Source organism: Talpa occidentalis, unplaced genomic scaffold (genome assembly GCF_014898055.3).
Source record: "Talpa occidentalis isolate TD23 unplaced genomic scaffold, MPIMG_talOcc4v2.1 talOcc4.8, whole genome shotgun sequence".
Classification (NCBI taxonomy): Eukaryota; Metazoa; Chordata; class Mammalia; order Eulipotyphla; family Talpidae; genus Talpa; species Talpa occidentalis.
Window position 1 is genome coordinate 109,495,298 of NW_023605194.1, and position 18,312 is coordinate 109,513,609.

The window sequence follows — 18,312 nt, forward strand, 5'->3', positions numbered from 1 at the left end:
GAAGTGAAAACACACTTTGTGAATTTGTTTACCACATAAGGGGGAAAGTGATAGCATGCTCTTCCTTCTCTAATTTTTTTTTTTAAGATTGGTTTTCAGGGGCCTCCCCGGTGGCGCAGCGGTTGAGCGCTGGGTTGCGAAGCTGCCCGCGGCCTCTGCAGCGCCGGTTCGATCCCCGGCTGCTCCCCGGCCACCGGAGGAGGGTCCCACATGGCACGCAGACCTCTCCTGCCGCCCGCTGCTCTCCTCAGCAGTGTACTTCGGTCCTTCTGCCTATTCTGCTCCCCGCTCTGGCTCTGGTGAATTCTCTCACCCTCCCGCACTTCTGACTGTACCCAGTGCTTGCATAAATAAATAAATAAATAAATAAATAAATAAATAAACCAACCAACCAACCAACCAACCTTAAAAAAAAAAATTAAAAAAAAAAAAAAAAAAAAAAAAAAAATTAAAAAAAAAAAAAAAAAAAAAAAAAAAAAAGATTGGTTTTCAGTTTTTTTTTTAAGATTTTATTTATTTATGCATGGAAGAATTGGGGTACAGGCCAAAGGTGCGGGGGTGGGGGGAGTGAGAAGATTCACCAGAGAAAGAACAGGTGGATTGACTGAAATACGCTGCTGCGGGGAGCAGCAGACAAGACAGGAGAGGCCTGCCGCGCCCTGTGGGTCAGCTCCCTGCCTGGGGATTGAACTTATGCAATACTGCAGTGGCTGCCAATAGCTTCATAGTGCTGCGACCCAACCCCTGAGTGACCAGGGGGCTTCTAAATTGAATTTTTAACTCCAGTTGATGGCCCATCTCAGAGGACAGAGATACAACTATATGTAACTTTTTAGGAACAGATAAAAATGTCATCTGGAGAATATTATTATGTTGGGCATTTTTCTCAGAAATATCAAGTGGGCGACCACTCCATAAATGATCTCTGGCCTGCCCTGGAGAATGCAAGCAGCTACCCTTTCCCTGGAAACCAACCTTAAATAAAGTTATCCAGGTACTCATTATATATATATATTTTTTCCATAATGACATATTTATTTTAAACAACAAAACCTGCATTACTCCTACCATTTTGTACACACACATGCTTTGGAATCTTCCCTTTTAACCTTAGTCATTCTTCCTAATGGAGCCAGCCCAGGTCTGTCTTTGTTTTTAGCTTAGCTAGTTTTTCCAAGTGCTTCTGTGATATTGTTATGCAGAGTGTTGGCTTTATTTCTTTTATTTTTTTCTATCCTTCATCATTTATTAATGACACAGATTGTGTGATGAAGAGTTGTCAACATTATCATTTTTCTATATTTACAGGTATAATAGCTGCATTGAAGTGGATTTGTCATCTAATAGCCTTAAATGATCTCTCTCTTTCGGGCTGCATTTCCCTCCATTATTTACCGTGCCTCCCAATAGCTCATCATCCACTGCTGTCTCCTCTCCTCTTTGTCCTTAATTTCCTGAGACAGATTTCCACTTAAGAGACTGAGAAACTATTAGATGGAGAGTTTCCACAAACCACAGGAGCACAAGGTCTGAGGCAGAGACACGTCCACCCACTACAGGTTAAAGGAAGAAAGTAGCCTTAGGTCTTCCGGGCTGAGAAACCCAGTCACTACCAGGAGGGCAGCACCACATTTGAACCGGGGGAATCGCAGCCCTCAGGAACACAAGTACAGTGGAAGCTGAGTGCCTAATTCCTGTGCAGAGAAAAGAGATGTGGCTATACACCTGGCTGAGCGTGAAACAAGGGCTCCGATATTTGACTTGGAATTTTCATGACTGTTTAATATTAGTTTGTGAGTTGGGGAGATCCCATATCAAAGAGGAAAATAGAATTCTGCTCCATGATGCATCTTAGCAACACTTAGAGACGCAGACTACCGGATATTTATTTGGGAAATTAGCTAGCCAGCTACAATATGTTTTCAAATTATGCATGCACTGGAATATTCCTTTGCAGTTAGTAGAGCATTATATGTCTTTATCTTTGTTATATTCAGAATACAGAAAAATAAGTCAGCTTTTCCTTTCACAGTAACATTTTGGGGCTAACAATATTCACTAGTATAAAAAGCATTCTCTGATCAAAACAATTGTCGTTAAGTATGTTGTGGTGGAGCTTTTCATTTAATTTGCAATTATTTCAAATGATTTAAAGGAATACAAGTGACTTACTAGTCTGTCCAAAGAAAAACAGAAAATAGTATCACTCTGCTATATATCATTTGCACATATTATTCATCAGTGATAAATACATTTAAGGGATGAATGACTGAAGCAAACACTACCATCTAAATTATATTTCTAAGTATGGCTGGGTGGCCTTTTCTGTAACTTGTCTGGAGTTCTACACCTCAGATCTCCTACAAGCCCCTGGTTGAGAAAGGACAAATTCTTGATGGAGGGGTGGGTTGAGTTAGCGGCCTCAGAACATGAAAATGTTGGTCAGTATGGGGTGAATTATGACAGCCTAGGCAGCCAACTTGGAGCATATGAAAGGAATGAATTGTTTGACTTTGAACCTAAGATTTAATAGAGACTCAATTTCAAACTTTTCACTTGTTTTTCATATAATACTCACCTCCTGCTAATTAGATATTTATTAAGTTCAGAAAAGCATTTACCTGGTGTCTAAGGTTAAAAACTAAGACCCTACTCCTTGCCCAGCAGGCAGGTTTGGGAGACTTGACTAGATAAGGGAATTGATAAGGTTGCTATGGGGACAAGACTTTCCAGCAGAACTAGAAAAACCAGCCCTGCTCCCGGAATGCAAAAGCAGACAGGATGTGTTTCTGCGTCAAAGGCCAGAGCCTGGGACTTGCACAAAATATTGACAAATAGTGACACTCCCTAAATTTGAAAGCAGCTTCATATTTGTCAGTCTTCTTGAATAAATGAATGATATAAAGCCCCCTTTTTTTTTTTACATTTTATTTTATATATTTTTTACATCATTTTTCATTTTTGCACAATGTATGCATTTTCGTCAAAGCCCACATTTCTTTCTTTTCTTTTCTTTATAATATGTTATATGTATTTTTCTTTTAAGATTTATTTATTTATGCATATAAGAGCTGGGGTACAGGCCAGAGATGCAGGGGGTGAGAGGATTCACCAGAGACAGAGTGGGGAGCAGAACAGGCAGACTGACCAAAATACACTGCTGAGGGGAGCAGCGGGCAAGTCAGGAGAGGTCTGCTGTGCCATATGGGTTGCTCCCTGGCTGGCTGGGGATAGAACTCGTGCTGCAGAGGCTGTGATCAGGGTTGCTCCGTAACAATAGTACGGTGCTTAACCCCTTGTGCCACCAGGGAGGCCCCAAAGCCCACATTTCTTAACCGCTTAACTAACTTGATAATCCTGGGTTTACCACTCAGGTCTTGATTAGGCGGAAAGGAGAAACCCGAATCTACAAAGTTGTGGCAGGGTCTGTTCCTTCAGGAGGAAGAGCATGTGTCTAAGAGAACATCTTTCTCAGTCCTCTTTCTTCAATTCTGGTGGTAGCCAATAATACTCATTTTGGAGATACATTCCTCTAGCCTCTGCTTCTTTTTTTTTTTAAAGATTTATTTTTGTATTTATATAAGCACTGGGGTACAGTCAGAAGGGGGGGAGGGTGAGAGAATTCAGTAGAGCCAGAGTGGGGAGCAGAACAGGTAGACGAAGTATACTGCTGAGAGAAGCAGCGGGCGGCAGGAGAGGTCTGCGCGCCATGTGGGACCCTCGCCCGGTGGCTGGGGATCGAACCCACACTGCAGAGGCTGCGGGCAGCTTCACAGCCCAGCGCTCAACCACTGTGCCACAGGGGAGGCCCAACCTCTGCTTCTGATGTGGTTTTTGGAGTTATTGTGGGGTCCTTGTAACTTGGAAACCACGCTGGGCGCCAAACTGTTGTAGAGCAACCCCGATACAAAACGGGGTGCCTGACTGTGGGTCCTCACCCACGCGCTTAAAAGGACTTATCAATGCTCTACTGCAGGCACACGCGAAAGGGTAATAAAAGGTTTATTTACAAGGGAAGGGGAAATGAGGAAATGTACAGCTCAGGGAGAAAAGTGGGAGACAAAGTTTTAAATGACTCCTACCTGATCCGCTGATCAGAGAGAGGGCCACGAGCCAGGGGCGATAGCGAGCCAGCCCAAGGCCCACATGTTTGGTTTTTATATCCAACCTGGCTGCCCAACTCCACCCTCAGGTCCCAGCCACCCTCCCTTTGTTGGTGACTGGATTTGTCTTTCCCAATGTCTTGATGGCTTTAGTCTGGAGTGGGGGGTGGGGTCCACAAAGCCTGTAAGGGATTAGCTCAGGACATCATTTCCCCCTAACAGGTCCACTCTGGGAAAGATTTCACTAGAGCTCCCATTTCAGCGGCATGTGGCGAGTTCCCCAGGCAAGTTTCTCCACGAGACAGACACATTAGTTATATTTAAAGAACAGGTTTATTAGGGGAAGGGAGAGAAGAATAAAGGACACTTGTATAGACACAAGCAGGAGAGCTGCCCTGAAAGGGACAGGTTTGTTAGAAGAGGCCTGCGTGGTTGCAGGTGGGTGGTATTGAGGAGAGCTGCCTCGCTGAGGGAGGTCAGTGAAGTCCTGGCATGGTACAGGTCACAGGCAGGCAGGAAGGCTGCTGCCCTGTGGAGGGAGAGAGTTGGTGAAAAGAAGCACCTGCATACTCACAGGGGGGCAGATGGACTTCTGCCCTGAGCCTTTGCAGAGACTGCACGGATATAGTCTTCTGTTTGGGAGGGGTCACTCCTTGTTAGCCTTCAGGTTAGTTGCTGATTTTGGATAACTATGTCGAATCTGAAAGGGGCAGGAGCCTCCGCAAATGGCTCAATCTCCATATTTTTACCTTTGGGGTCTGTTGGGCTCAATCTCCATATCTTTACTCTTGGGCCTGTCCTCTAGACACTCCCTACAGCATCTGATACCTGGTTGGATTTTATGCTTTGTAATCTGGGCATTGGCCCCTAAGGATATTGGTTTCCACAGCTGTGTCAATGGCCATGCTAATCTCTTCTACCCCCACCTCCTTGTGTGAGCTGCGTTTCTGGTCTTGTGGTCCTGTTACAGGGCAGGAAGAGGGGCAGCCCAAACCCCGCAAACCTACCTATTCTAAATGGGATCTGACATATACCGCATCAACACAAAACATACGTGATTTTAATGGGAAGGAACTTTAATACAATTAGGAAACAATACAGGAAAGGCAAAGAATATAGTTTCTAAATCAAACGCCCAAAGTTACCCGTCCCCTCGTGGGTAAAACTCCATCCAAATGGGATTGGCCCAGAGCAAGGCCCCAAAGCCTGCCCCAAGTCTAAAGCATCTTGGAGTGGGGACCCACAGAAAAGGGTCAGAAACAACCGGACAAGCCCGGAAGGAAAAGAGCAAAATCAAAATCAAGATAAAAGCCGCCATTGTCACTTCCCCACGGATCTCACCCACATCTGTGTCACCCAGTCCACGACCAAAAGGCAAGCGCAGTTTCTTCACATGTCTCTAGGCTCCATGTGCCTCCTCCAGGTCTCCTTCTGGCTCCCCATCCTGTTTCCTTCCTTCCTCAGTCTCCTCTGCAGCTTCTCTCCCTGCTGAGCTCCACCCTCCCTTGGGTGGGGCAGGAAAGCTGGAACCTCCCCCTTTCCTGGGGACCATCCTGTTATAGTACCTCCTTTTCAGTTTTTTTTTCAATTGCTGTCCTCCATCACTTTAATTCGGCTCGTGAAGTTCTGTGTGTCTTCCCACCAGTCATTGGGCTTATGATTCATCTGAATGCAACATGACCACATCTCGACTAACTATGTCTGCAAAAGCTTGATTGCCAAGTGAGGCCACATTCTGAGGTTTCAGGTAGACATGGATATTTGGGAGGATGCTATTCGATACAGTAGTCACCTCATTCTGAAAAAGGGTATTTGCGGACGTAGTTAAGGATCTTAAGACGAGATCATTCTGGATTATGAGGGTGGGCCCTACACCCAATGACAGATGTCTTTATAAGAGACACACAGAAGTGAAGGCAGAGCAGAAGACCAGGAGGCAATGTGCAGACAGGCACAGAGACTAGAGTGATGCAGCCACGGGAGAAAGTGGCGTGAAGACGAGGTGGCGGAGAGCCAAAATGGGGGACCCCCCCCACAAAGCCCACGTGTCTGGCTTTATACCAAACCTGGCTGCTTAACCCTACCCTCAGGTCCCAGCCACCTTCTCTTTGGTGGTGATGGGATTTGGAGTTGCCAGTGTCTTTTGGCTTTGGTCTGGGGTGGGGGTGGAGTCCACAAAGCCTGTATGGAATTAGCTTTAGGACAGCCTTTTCCCCCTAACACAAAGACAGATCCACCAAACCTGATTTTGGACTCTAGACTTCCAGCACTATGAGAGAATCAATTACTGTTATTTTAAGGTATCCAGTTTCAGGTATTCCAGTAACTACAGGAAACTAAAATAGGCCTTAACAGAATAGGATTCACAGTGCATTGTATTCTTCTTTAAGTTCTATTCAAAACAAAGAAACAAAAAACCGTGCCATGAATTAAGAGTCTGCTTTAAATAGATCAAAGAGTTCTTGGTAAACAAAAACTTGTGAGTAGCCATAAAAGGTAAACTGGCTCATTTTCGGTAAGCAGACTGTTTAATGTTTTTTTTTTTTAAGATTTATTTATTTATGCATACAAGAGCTGGGGTACAGGCCAGAGGTATGGGGAGTGAGAGGATCCACCAGAGACAGAGTGGGGAGCAGAACAGGCAGACTGACTGAAATACACTGCTGAGGGGAGCAGCGGGCAAGACCAGAGAGGTCTGCTTTGCCTTATGGTTTCTCCCTGGCCTGCTGCTTCAGGTTGCTTCACAGTGTAGTGCTTAACCCCTGGCGCCACCAGGGAGGCCCGAATGTTCTTTTAATACAACACATACCTTCAAAGACAGATGTATGACTCCTGAATCAAGTAAGAAATTGCTAGAAGAAACCAATTGTGTTGTAACTTATCTTTCCTGCTTCTGTACTTAACCTCTTCTTGCCTGACAATTAACATTACACTTTAATCACACCTCACGTGTTCTCTTCTTTCCAGGTTAAAATGTTCAATGTCCTATGTGTTTTCTTAGTAAGTTCCTTTTAATCACAGGATTCACGTTTTTAAACATTTGATTTTTTTCTTATTCTTTTTTGAATTCTTATTTCTTTATTCTTTTTTCTTATATAAATTCTTATTTCTTAATTCTTTTTTCTAATTCTTTTTTTCTTATTCTTATTCTTTTGGGGGTGCATCTTCCCCTCAGTGTATGTGTAATTTCACCTGCCACCTAAGCTCTAGTGCAGTTCCCACTAGGAGGGTGATGCCCTCTAGCGACCCCCCATTCCCTCCCCCTCTAGTACCACTATATTTTTCTGAGTCTTTTTTAAGAGTTGTTTTTGTTGTGATTTGTTAGTTCCTTTGCTGTGGTTATTTATATGCCACATAAGAAAGAAGCCACCTGATAATTATCTCTGTCTGATTTATTTTGCTTAGCATAATCACCACATTCCACCCATGTCCTCACAAAAGGCAAGATGGGATCTTCTCATACCAGAGTCATTCCACAAAGTCTATGCACCACAACTTCTTTATCCAGGCAACCCTTGATGGGGCAAGCTGGTTGTTTCCATGTCTTTGCTATTGTGAACACTGCTGTGACGATTCTTTATTTTGCTGCTGTATGACACGTGGCACGGAGTCCAACCTACAGCTGGGAAAACAACTGCGTAGCTGGCTCAGTTTGGGGTCATCAAGTCCTATCATTAAGATAAAACTAAACAGAGGAAATCACAGACTGAGGGGCTTTCAACCTTAGATAAACTCAGGGTCTGAATCAATGAATCCTAGAAATCCTTCCCAAACCTCAAGTTTCAAGTATTTGAGTATTTTAAGTATTGGATGCCAGGCCACCTCCAAATGCCAAACTGTGTTTTATTTACTTATTTATGCGGGGGCCTCACGGGAGGGTTAAAGTTCATCTCCTGGATCAAGTCCTCAGTCCTCAGAAAACACCCCAGGGAGGGATGTCTGGGGGAGGCTCACGCGGAGCCCAGGCCGGCCGCGGCCCGGTCACCACCGCCTCCACCTGGTCTTTTTTTCATTTCCCCCTGGGGCTTCTGCCCCTCTTCCGAGGATTGTCCTCCAAGCTCTGGGGGCGCCCCGAGACCGCGCCCTGGCGCTCCCCGCACTAACCGCCTGGTCCCTTCACTCTGCCCAGGTGAGCAGCCTGGAGGGGGCGCGGCACTCACCCGGCGCCCCCGAAGGAAGGTCCGGGGCCCACCTCTCAGCGGAGTTGGGGGATCCCTGCGGGTGTAGACAGACAGGGGTTCGGGCCATGCGCCCACCACAGGTGACCGACCGGGCGGGTCCCGCCCGCCCTCCGGGGCGCAGAGGACGCGGGGACCCTGCGACGCTGACGTCTGCGGGTGCTTAACTTTCCACCCCCCCCCCACCCGGGTAGAGATCCCCGCACGAGGAAGCCGCTTCGGGGCGCGGGCTCCCCGGGAGCGGAGAACCCCGCCAGCGCGCGGCCGCCCCGGCCCGGCCCACGTCACCGCCGGCGCCGGGAAGCACCGTAATGTCTGGAAAAAGCGCGCCCCCAAAACACCCGCGCCCCGCCGCCGCCTCTCGCGGAGACACCTGCCCCGAGCGCTCGCCGGCTCTTCCAGCTGCCTCGCAGGGAAGCGACGGCGGGTCCCTCCGGGGATGTGCCCCGGGGGCGCGGGCGGCTCTGCCTAAAGGTGATCGGAGCGGGACCTCGATAAGGGCAAGCGGTCGCGGCGCCTGTCTGCCGCCCCCGCCCCAGCCATTCCTAAGCCTCCGCAGGACTGGGCCCTGCCCGCAGGCAGCCTCTCCGCGCCGGCCGGCCCGGCCCGGGGGTCCGCCGCGGAGCAGATGCGCTCGGGAGCCGCGAAGACCCGCGCGGCGGGGCGGAGTGCGCGCGGGCTCGGAGGAGTGCGGTAGTGATGGCGGCGCGCAGCGAGCCTTTCCTGTCACTGGGTACTACGGCGCCCGGCCCTCCTCCGAGCCGCCCGGCCGGGCCCCCGGGCTCCCGTCTACAAGTGGCAATTTGACTTGCTCTGCTGCATGTCAGCAGGCGCCGTGCAAAGTGTGGAGACGGCCCGGGGACTGCGCGATCGCGGCTTAAAAAGGAGAAAAGCCAAACAAATAAACAAAACCCGCCCTCCCTAGCCGACATGCGGCTGCTGGAGAGGGCGAGGAAGGAGTGGTTCATGGTCGGCATCGTGCTGGCGATCGCCGGGGCAAAGCTGCAGCCGGCCGTGGGGGTGAACGGGGGTAAGTGCTGCCCCCCCCGGCTCCGCGCGACTCCCGCCTCTGGACCGCTCTGGAGTCCCGGCAACGAGGGGACCCCGCCTGTGGAAAGTGTCTGCCGCTCCCAGGGGGCCCCCCCAGCCCTGGGCTCCCTCGCTGGTCTCTAATCTGACACCCCCAGAGAGGGTTTATAAGCAGGAACTGGGCGAGGGAACTGGAAGCAAGTACCTGTGCCACCGGCCGGCCGTGCGCGTCCTCTGTGGCAAGTTGGGAGGCAACTAGGAGGAAACTTACTCCTCTGCCTGCCGGGGAGCATCCTACCCAGGGGCGCAGGGCGCCAGGAGCCCCTCGTCTGCTTTGGAGGGGGCACCATTATCTTGGGTGGACTTCTGACAAGGCCTCTCCCCCAGCGTTTAAAAAAACATTAATCGGTGAGGGCAGAAACAGAAAAAGGCCCCCCCCACCCCCTGTTCTCCTCCCACTCAGATTTCGGGGCCCACATGTGGGAGAGTCAAGGTTTTGCTGCAGTGGCTGCCACTTCAGAAACTCCCAGGCTGACTGACACGTTGCACTTTTTCATTGCAGGACACCACTTCCGTGTGCCCTGGCCTCAGTTGCCACACTGCAGCCTCACAGACACAGCCTGTGTTGGACTGGGTGTCCTGTGTATTTTGGCGAGGAGATGTAGGCAGGCTACAATCACACCCAGATCTCTGAATAGTGGGAGCCTTGTAGTATGAGGGTAGGCATTGGTGGAAATGGCTGGAAATATCATTAACCATTTATATCTCCCCCTCCCTTTCCACCCTTAGACAACCATGTCCCAGTTTACATGAACATTCGTTGCAGGTCTTCAGTTCATTGTCTTTTTCACCTTGTTGGTCAGTGTCTAGACTTATTGATAGTTTTGATACATCAGTCATTCAACAGGGGCAAATAAGGACAGAAGTGAGTACATACTTTTATGCTAAGAAGTGCCCAGGAGGAGAGTTGAAGCTCTTTGTACCTTTTTTGGTAAAGAATGATGGCAGTGAATGAAATGATCTCTTAGGACAGCCGTGGTTCCTTCTACTCTCTTCTACCCTCCTCCTTTCAGAAGTAGCTGCAGGGAATATTTTATAAAGGGAATTATTTCAACAAAGATAGTGGGAATTAGAAACCTTTTTGTTTATGTATTTTTCTGTCCTATTTTCAACTTAGTGTAAAGTGTGTAGAGTAAGTAACTGTGAAATAAAGCTGTGATGTGTCATGGTTTCTCTTTCTGAAGGTATCAGTGTCTGGCATTGCCTCTTTGTGAAAGCTGGTATGTCACATTCTGTCATCTTAGTGCCATTTCTAGCTAGATAGTAAGAATTAAAGTTGGAGGCTGTCTTCTTGGTGATCTGGCATGTATATATTCACTAGCTTTATTTGCACACTTTATAGTTTCAGATGTTAGATTTTTTTATTTGCTTAGTGTTAAGGTAAAATTACAAGTGATGTATGATCTTTAGGTTTAAATCTGCAGGGGCTAAGTTTGGTCAGGTACTTTTTATCTTACATTCCCAGGATGCTGGGGGTGGGGGGTGGGGCTAGGGTTATTGGAAATCATTTTCCATCTGTGACATGTGTGAGATGAGTTCTGTAATCCTATTTGTTCCCTTAGACTCTGCTTCTTAAAGTCTTGGTATATTATACCATAGAAATGTTTTTTCCCCCACTTGTACTAATACTTATGCCATTGATCTAAGATAATTCATTTCTTTGTACAATTTTAAGAGTAGAATGTGCAGAACTGTAAGAGACCTTTAAAGTATTTTAAACCAACATGCTTCTTGTACAGTTGAGGCTACTGAGACCTGAAGTCAGGTGAGCCATTCTAGGTTAAATTAGCTAATTTATATAAGAGCAAAGGCTGGAGACCAGATACCTCCCACTTCCCCCTTATACTAGTTGCAAAATCCACATAAATTCTCTTGGAAAAAAAACCATTAAAAATGAACAACCATTATTAAGAAAGGCTCTGTGTAATAACATTCCGTGCCCTGAATTTTAGCTCGCAGGAACAGAGCAGAATCAGCTAATCCTAGACAACAGCGTGCTCAGGTGACTGCTTTCAGCGCTGTCCATTTGCAAATATTACTTTTTCTAAAAACAGAAGTTAAACAGTTGTGTGGGATTATTTAGTATAGCCTGGCAGGCTAGTCTTGCCTCTTTAATTGAACTTTTATTTGAATGTCCCACTTGTAAGCCCTCTTAAATAAAAGCAAACCTCCAAAATAATCCCAAATAACATTTAAAAAATTTTTTTAATTTTAATTTTTTAAAAAGATTTATTTATTTATGCATACAAGAGCTGGGGTATAGGCCAGAGGTGCAGGGGGTGAGAGGATTCACCAGAGACAGAGTGGGGAGCAGAACAAGCAGACTGACTGAAACACACTGCTGAGGGGAGCAGCGGGCCACATAGGAGAGGTCTGCCTCGCCATGTGGGTTGCTCGCTGGCCCGCGGGGGATCAAACTCATGCTGCAGAGGCTGTGTATAGCTTCATAGTGCGGTGCTTAACCCCTTGCACCACCAGGGAGGTTGCTAAATAACATTTTCATTCCACTTACTGAGATAACAGAAATCTAGGAACAAGGATAGGAATGGTTGCTGAAAAATCTTTGTCACAGTCTACTCTTTAGAATGGTCTTTTTGCTGTAAATTTTAGTCAAAGATTCTGTTTTAGCCCCAAAGTAGATGGGGTGTGCTGGCTGTGAAGATGCATCTGTGGACAAGACCCTGCTCCTGACTGCAGCCGTGTTGCCAGCTCTAGCTCATCCTGTATAGAAATGCTAGAATCACCGCTGTGGGCAGAGCCACAATCGATTAAAAATAAGGTCTCATCAAAAACAGGTGATTGGAGGAAAAATAAATAATATGAGCTTTAAAAAGCAAGATACTTAAAATTCCTGGGCTATGTCTACTTTCAAAACAAGAGTAGTTTTTTGGCCTTAAAATTTGCTTCTGAATCACCTTCCTCAAGTTGTTGAAGAAATATTGTTTTTAAATGTAAGCTGCCAAGACAGATTCACTCGCAAGTATAAAAATAATGTACCACTTAAAAAAAATTCTGGCCAGCCTTTACTGCCCTGAAACGTAATGCCAGTGGATTTGGCTTCAAGCTTTTGTTCCCTTTTCTCAGCTCTTCACAGAATATTTGGTGTAAATGCCAAGTGTAGTAAAGAATTTACTGTGACCTGTGAGGAGATCACTGCAAGTGTTTAAAGTATGGTAGTTGCTCAATAAATACTGAATGTAGGATTTTTTCCTTAGCTTGAAATTGAGTGGTATTTGTAGGTGCGTTTGAGGGTTGCAAGGAATGGACGAACATAATTGTGGGCCTGTTGTTTTTGTTGAAGGGGGCGTATTCGTTTCCCAGGCCTGCGACAACAAATTACCGCAAACTCATTGGCATGAAAAAAACAGAAATTTATTCTGTCACAGTTCTGGACACTAGATGTCTGAAGTCACGATGTCAGCAGGGCACTGCTTCCATGGAAGCTTCCAGGGGGTTTCTAGTTTTTGGTGGTTACCAGCTCTCCTGGGCATTTCTTGCCTTAACTAACTCTAGTCTTTGGTTCTGTCCTCCCATGGCCAATGCTGCACTGTTTGTAACTTTGTTCAAATTCCATTTTTGTAGAATATCAGTTACTGGATTAGAGTTCATCCTAATCCAATAAAACCCCATGTGAAAAGACCTTATATCCGGAGAAGGTCATTCTCCTAGGTTCTGGGTAGGCATGAACTTGGGCGTATATATGTGTTGGGGGGCGGGGGTGGGAGGGTGAAAGCAGGGAGCTACATTCCTGTATTCAGTCCAGGACTAGAAGGCTGAATAGGATGTCAGCTATGAGATGATCTCAGATTTTAAAATGTTGGTAGATGTCAGGGTTTGTCCACCTGGGCACGGCTGATATTTTGGGCGTGCTAATTCTTTCTGGTAATCCTAGGCCTTTCAGATGTTTAGCAGAATTCCCCACTTCTCTGTCTGTCAGAAGCCAATGATACACTCTTCTCCTCTTCTCCTGAGTGATAACAACCAAAAAAACAAAACAAAACAAAACAAAACTCCAAACGTTGCCAAGTGTCTGGAGAACCACAGGTCTGCCTGGATAAAATGACCTTTTTTTTTCCGAGTCCTGTCTTTTAAAAGAATGTAATTTTCAGGTTCACACATTAATTCTTGAAGTCAATTGTGTGCAAGCCATGAACATAAATAAATATTGGGTTTGCCCTTTTTGTCCTCACAGCGCTGAAATGACTGGGGTGATGAAACCTCACTCCAGACAGGGTCTTCCCGAGGGCAAGAATCAGGCTTGTTTGACTCACCACAGTGCGCTCAGGGCCTGGCACAATTTAATAATAATTACCGTTTTAACAAGATACCGTTAAGAGCTCTGCGACTCTATATGCATTATCTCATTCACACAGTAAGTGCTTCATAAATATTCGTGGAATGGATACTCTGGGGCAGAACCGAATGCATGCATGAATACAAGCTTTCATTTCTGGTTTCCTAGGAGTAAAATCCTATTTGCTAAAGAGAAGGCGACTTCTGGTTTTTTTCCCCTTTGGTTCAGGAAATTTTCATTGTTGTAAAAGCAAAAATCACATCTACTGGGTAGATATAGTTAGGACCTGTGTGGAAAACAGGTAGCCTGTGCTCTTGTGTGACAGTGCAGTTTCCTTCTGTTCTCCTGGTCTAAGGAGACTGTGCTGAGCTGGACAGCCCAGTCCTCGTCCTCTGGAAAATCCTCTCTGGAGTTAGACCACATCAGAGCAAATGCTGGACTATCAGGACAGCGATGGGCTAGGGGCACACTAAGACTTAAAGCGCTGTTCATGCTCCTCCAGTGGACTCTTCCATCACACCAAGTTATCTACTGGAAATTCTTATCTAACGGAAACTCATTTCTCTTTCTAGGGCCGCTGAAACCCGAAATAACTGTCTCCTACATTGCTGTGGCAACGATATTCTTCAACAGTGGACTGTCGTTAAAAACAGAGGTATTGTTACTGAGGGCCACTTGAAAAGCAGGGAGAAAAATGTATTTTGTACTGTTTTGAAATTTCAGAATCCTTTTGCAAAGCTGTGTGTAGCTGTGGTCTGAAGGCTTCACGCAACAGGAGATAACTTGGACCTGTGTTTTGTACCTACTGTGGTAGACACCTCATATTTGAGTGTTATGGACCCTGAGGATATAGTTTTAATAGGGCACTTAAATTGAAGCATCTTCCTAAGGTAACAGCGGTAGCGTCAGTGGTACCCAGGGTGACACACGAGACCAACTGATGTTTAGTTGGGGGTTGCATAACTTTTGTGGGTCATTTTTTTCTTCTCAGGCCAGAAGTTGTTCAAATGATGCTTTTTCTGTTATAACTTCTAACTCAGTTGAATCTTTCAAGAGAGTTTACTCTTTGCTAGCATATCTGTTATTTTAGCTCTTTTAAGAGAAATATTGGTATTTTTCATATTAAGTCACAGTCTATCTTGAGAACATAGAAGTAATGTTATTTATCGATCCAAGTGCACTGAACATGGGATTCTTTTAAAATGGAAGAAATCCAGACATATTTTATATACAAGAGAGGAAGGAATGAGTGGAATAATACCGATTTGCTGTTGAAGAAATTACATAGAGCTTGCCATTCTAAGATGCTTATTCTTATGTAGACAGAGAAATTTCAGTATGTGTAGGAAGGATTTTTTTTTTGGTGGGGGGGAAGCTTAAAATTTTGTTTCAGCATTATGCATTCCCTTTATTTAAGTTTAGTTTTTTAAATATGAAGTATGATTTGAATGAAGACCAAATTTAGTTACCTCCTTTTATAATCCTAGGATTAAAAAAAAGGGTTTTACTAAAATTGTACATTCTGTGGTTAGCTTTTCATTCGGGCATTTTTGATGTAGATTGGATCCCAGTGTATTGTTTATGACTGATAAATTGTATTTCGAGAATGCTAAACAGTCTCACTGATTACCTGCTCTGTAGGTAACTGATAGGGGACAGGATTTCCTAAATATGTCAAGTTCCCATTTTTATATGTTATATTGATAGGAAAGGGCTAAGATGAGTGCTTACAGGACACAGACATTTCTGTCAACACCTGAGTTCTACAATTGGCCTTTGAATGTGGGGCCTGGTGATGCAGAAAGACATTTGCCACTGACATGGTGCTGATCTTCCTTGGAGGTCTTCCTGCTGACCTTGGCTGATAATCTTTGCGGAGCCTTCCCCATGTCTTCTGTTTGAGATGTTGCTCTAACTACATGTCCCCTGGTGGCAGCCCAATGGCTATAGCTGTTACTTATGCCCTAGGAAATCTGGCAAGATTTGATCTTCCCCTCCTTAGCTTCCTGCTTAATGCTATTCTGTAAAGGAGCCAACTTTGTGGGATGCAGGAACTAAAGAAGGAAGAATGTCATACATTTTCCCTGGGGATCAAATTCTTCTGTCAGCACCAAGGAGACCTTCAGAGCCATCCAACTAATTTGGATCTAATGATGAGATGCCTTGATCCTGTGCTCTATCTCTGTATCTAAGGAGCGATCAAAGCCATTTCCTCCATCAAAGGCCTTTTTCAAACTAACAGACATTAAGACATTTTCAAGATTCATTTAACTTAAGAGGCCCTAGATTACATCATTGCGTAATGTCAAACCATATCTAAATTCTGCTAATTTCCTGGGCAACCAAATAATTTTTCAGTTAGGTGGTAGCGGTTTATTGTTCTTTGTTTTGTAGTTAATAATCTTAAATACAGTGGGGGACTACTACTTTTATATCCTGTAGGTCCTAGAATAGTGCATTTTTTGCACATATGAAACAGGACGTTACTATTGACTTAAGGGTCTTTGAAAACAAAATAAAGTTTATACTGGTCCCATTAAATTTGATTTATACTGAACGTTTCATGTAGTATAATTTACATACTGACATAGTGATGTGTATTCTAAGATTTTTTTTCTAATTTATTAAAATGATAAAAAATCATGTTAATACTTCATGTCAAAAAGATTTCATGCTAGATCTTTAGTTTTATGACTAGTGATTGCTAGTTTTTAAAGTATCTATTGAACTGATTTCCAAAATAACATCATATTTGAAATGTATCTTTATATTTATTTAATGCAAACCTACGGTTTCAGAGTTTTGTCCCTTTAGCTGGCTGAGGCAGACCAGTCTCATCAACAAGTACCTGTCAAGTCCTGGCTACAGGTACTGACTGTGCTTGGCACTGGGATAGAAAAAAGATGAGCAGGATCGTGTGGTCTGGAATAGGCTCCTGATTAGGGAACTTTACACAGGCTTGTCTTTATTTTTCTAAACAGATTTTTTTTAAAGTTCCATTAGTTTGCAAGTAAAATAGCAAATTCTAAATTTTGGGTTTACTGCTTGTTTTCAGCCCAGAGCTATGAGACTGACTTTCAGAAAGTGAATCAAATAAAGGTCAAATAAGGGTTAGACGGGAAATTGATGTGTAATGAAAATACTTCTGCATCCCAGTCAGAGCGCCTGCTTTTAAGCAATTCTTGATGCTGTCGGTGAGAATCTGGTGTAATCAGTCTGCCGAGTGTCTCCTTAAGCTTATTTTAATGGAATTTGACCTGTATTACATGTGAATAAACAAAATGTCATGCAGAACCAACTCTTCAGTTATTCATGATGGCATTTATTTGAGAACTTGGGCCCTGACTTCTATATGGATATATCTGGAACAATTCTATTTGGGATTTTATCATGTTTCCTTGCTTTTTCTTTCTTAGAATTAACTTATTTTTTCTTTATGGTTGTATGAATAAGATAGGGAAAGTGCATAGCACTCGATTTTTGTGATTGTCTTGAAAATCTTTCTTAGGGACATTTCATGCCTGTTATTTCCTGCTGTTACACGAGGACTCATAACGCAAGATGATAGGCCGTTGCGATTCATTCTTGCTGCCTTCTTTACTGTTCTGTTGTTCTGACACAATGCCATTTGCTTTCCATTGTCATATGTCTGCTTGATTACTATTTTTAAAATGCATTTTATGTCTTTGCAAGTTTTCTGATTATGGAAGTGCTAGTTATTGATTATAGAAAGATTGGAAAGAAGAAAAAATAGCTACTATTAAAATGTTTTTTTCTAAGATTTATTTATTTATGCATACAAGAATTGGGGTACAGGCCAGAGGTGCGGGGGGTGAGAGTATCCACCAGAGACAGAGTGGGGAACAGAGCAGGCAGACTGACTGAAATACACTGCTGAGGGGAGCAGCAGGCAAGTCAGGAGAGGTCTGCTGTGCCATGTGGGTATCTCCCTGGCCAGGGATCAAACTTGTGCAGCAGTGGCTGTGGATAGCTTCGTAGGTTGCCTTTTAACCCCTGCGCCACCAGAGAGGCCCCTAAAATCTGTTTTGTAGGATTTTTTTCTAAACATGTTTTATGTATAGAATATTTAAAAAATAAAATGTGTGTGTGTAAATATGTGTATATAGATACACAATCCATAGGCACATACGTAGTCACATATAATCTTATTTTTTCATGTGACATTGTAGATAAAACTTTTTCATGTAATTTAATATTATAATTTAATTTTTCCTTCTGTATGTATGTGATTTACATCTTGTTTAATTTAATGAACATAAGTGAAAAGATACAAAAGTATATGTGATGTGAAGCCTTCCTTTCCTCCATCCCCACCAGATATCTAGTGTCCTTTGGAGATAATCAATGTTAACAGTTTCTCTAGATTTTTCTGGAGATATTCTATACAAAACATACATCTGTGTATTCCCCCTTTAACTGAAGTATTTTATACTGTTTGCCACATTACCTTATTTACTCAAAAAACATATCTTGGAGGTTGTTTCATAGCAAACACAAAGGGCTGCCAATTTCTTGATGTTCAGCGCTCCCTGAGACAAGGTTCTTTTTTTTTTTTTTTTAAGAGGCATGTTTTTATTTATTTATTTGTTTGTTTGTTTATACAAGCACTGGGTACAGTCAGAAGCCC

At 44.3% G+C, this 18,312-nt stretch overlaps 1 protein-coding gene across 6 annotated transcripts in view; it reads left to right on the forward strand.

Annotated features, from left to right (window-relative positions):
- Positions 1-8,995: 8,995 nt before the first annotated feature.
- SLC10A7 (solute carrier family 10 member 7) overlaps positions 8,996-18,312 on the forward strand; it is a 182,336-nt gene continuing 173,019 nt past the window's right edge. For 5 of the 6 annotated variants that reach the window (XM_037497388.2, XM_037497389.1, XM_054690640.1 and 2 more), the window contains exons 1-2: positions 9,004-9,311; positions 14,237-14,319. In XM_037497388.2, the coding sequence (XP_037353285.1) occupies positions 9,212-9,311; positions 14,237-14,319 (183 nt within the window). In that variant the 5' untranslated portion in view covers positions 9,004-9,211. Of the gene's footprint in view, positions 9,312-14,236; positions 14,320-18,312 lie in introns of all 6 variants that reach the window. The other variant, XM_037497387.2, reaches the window with a different exon arrangement.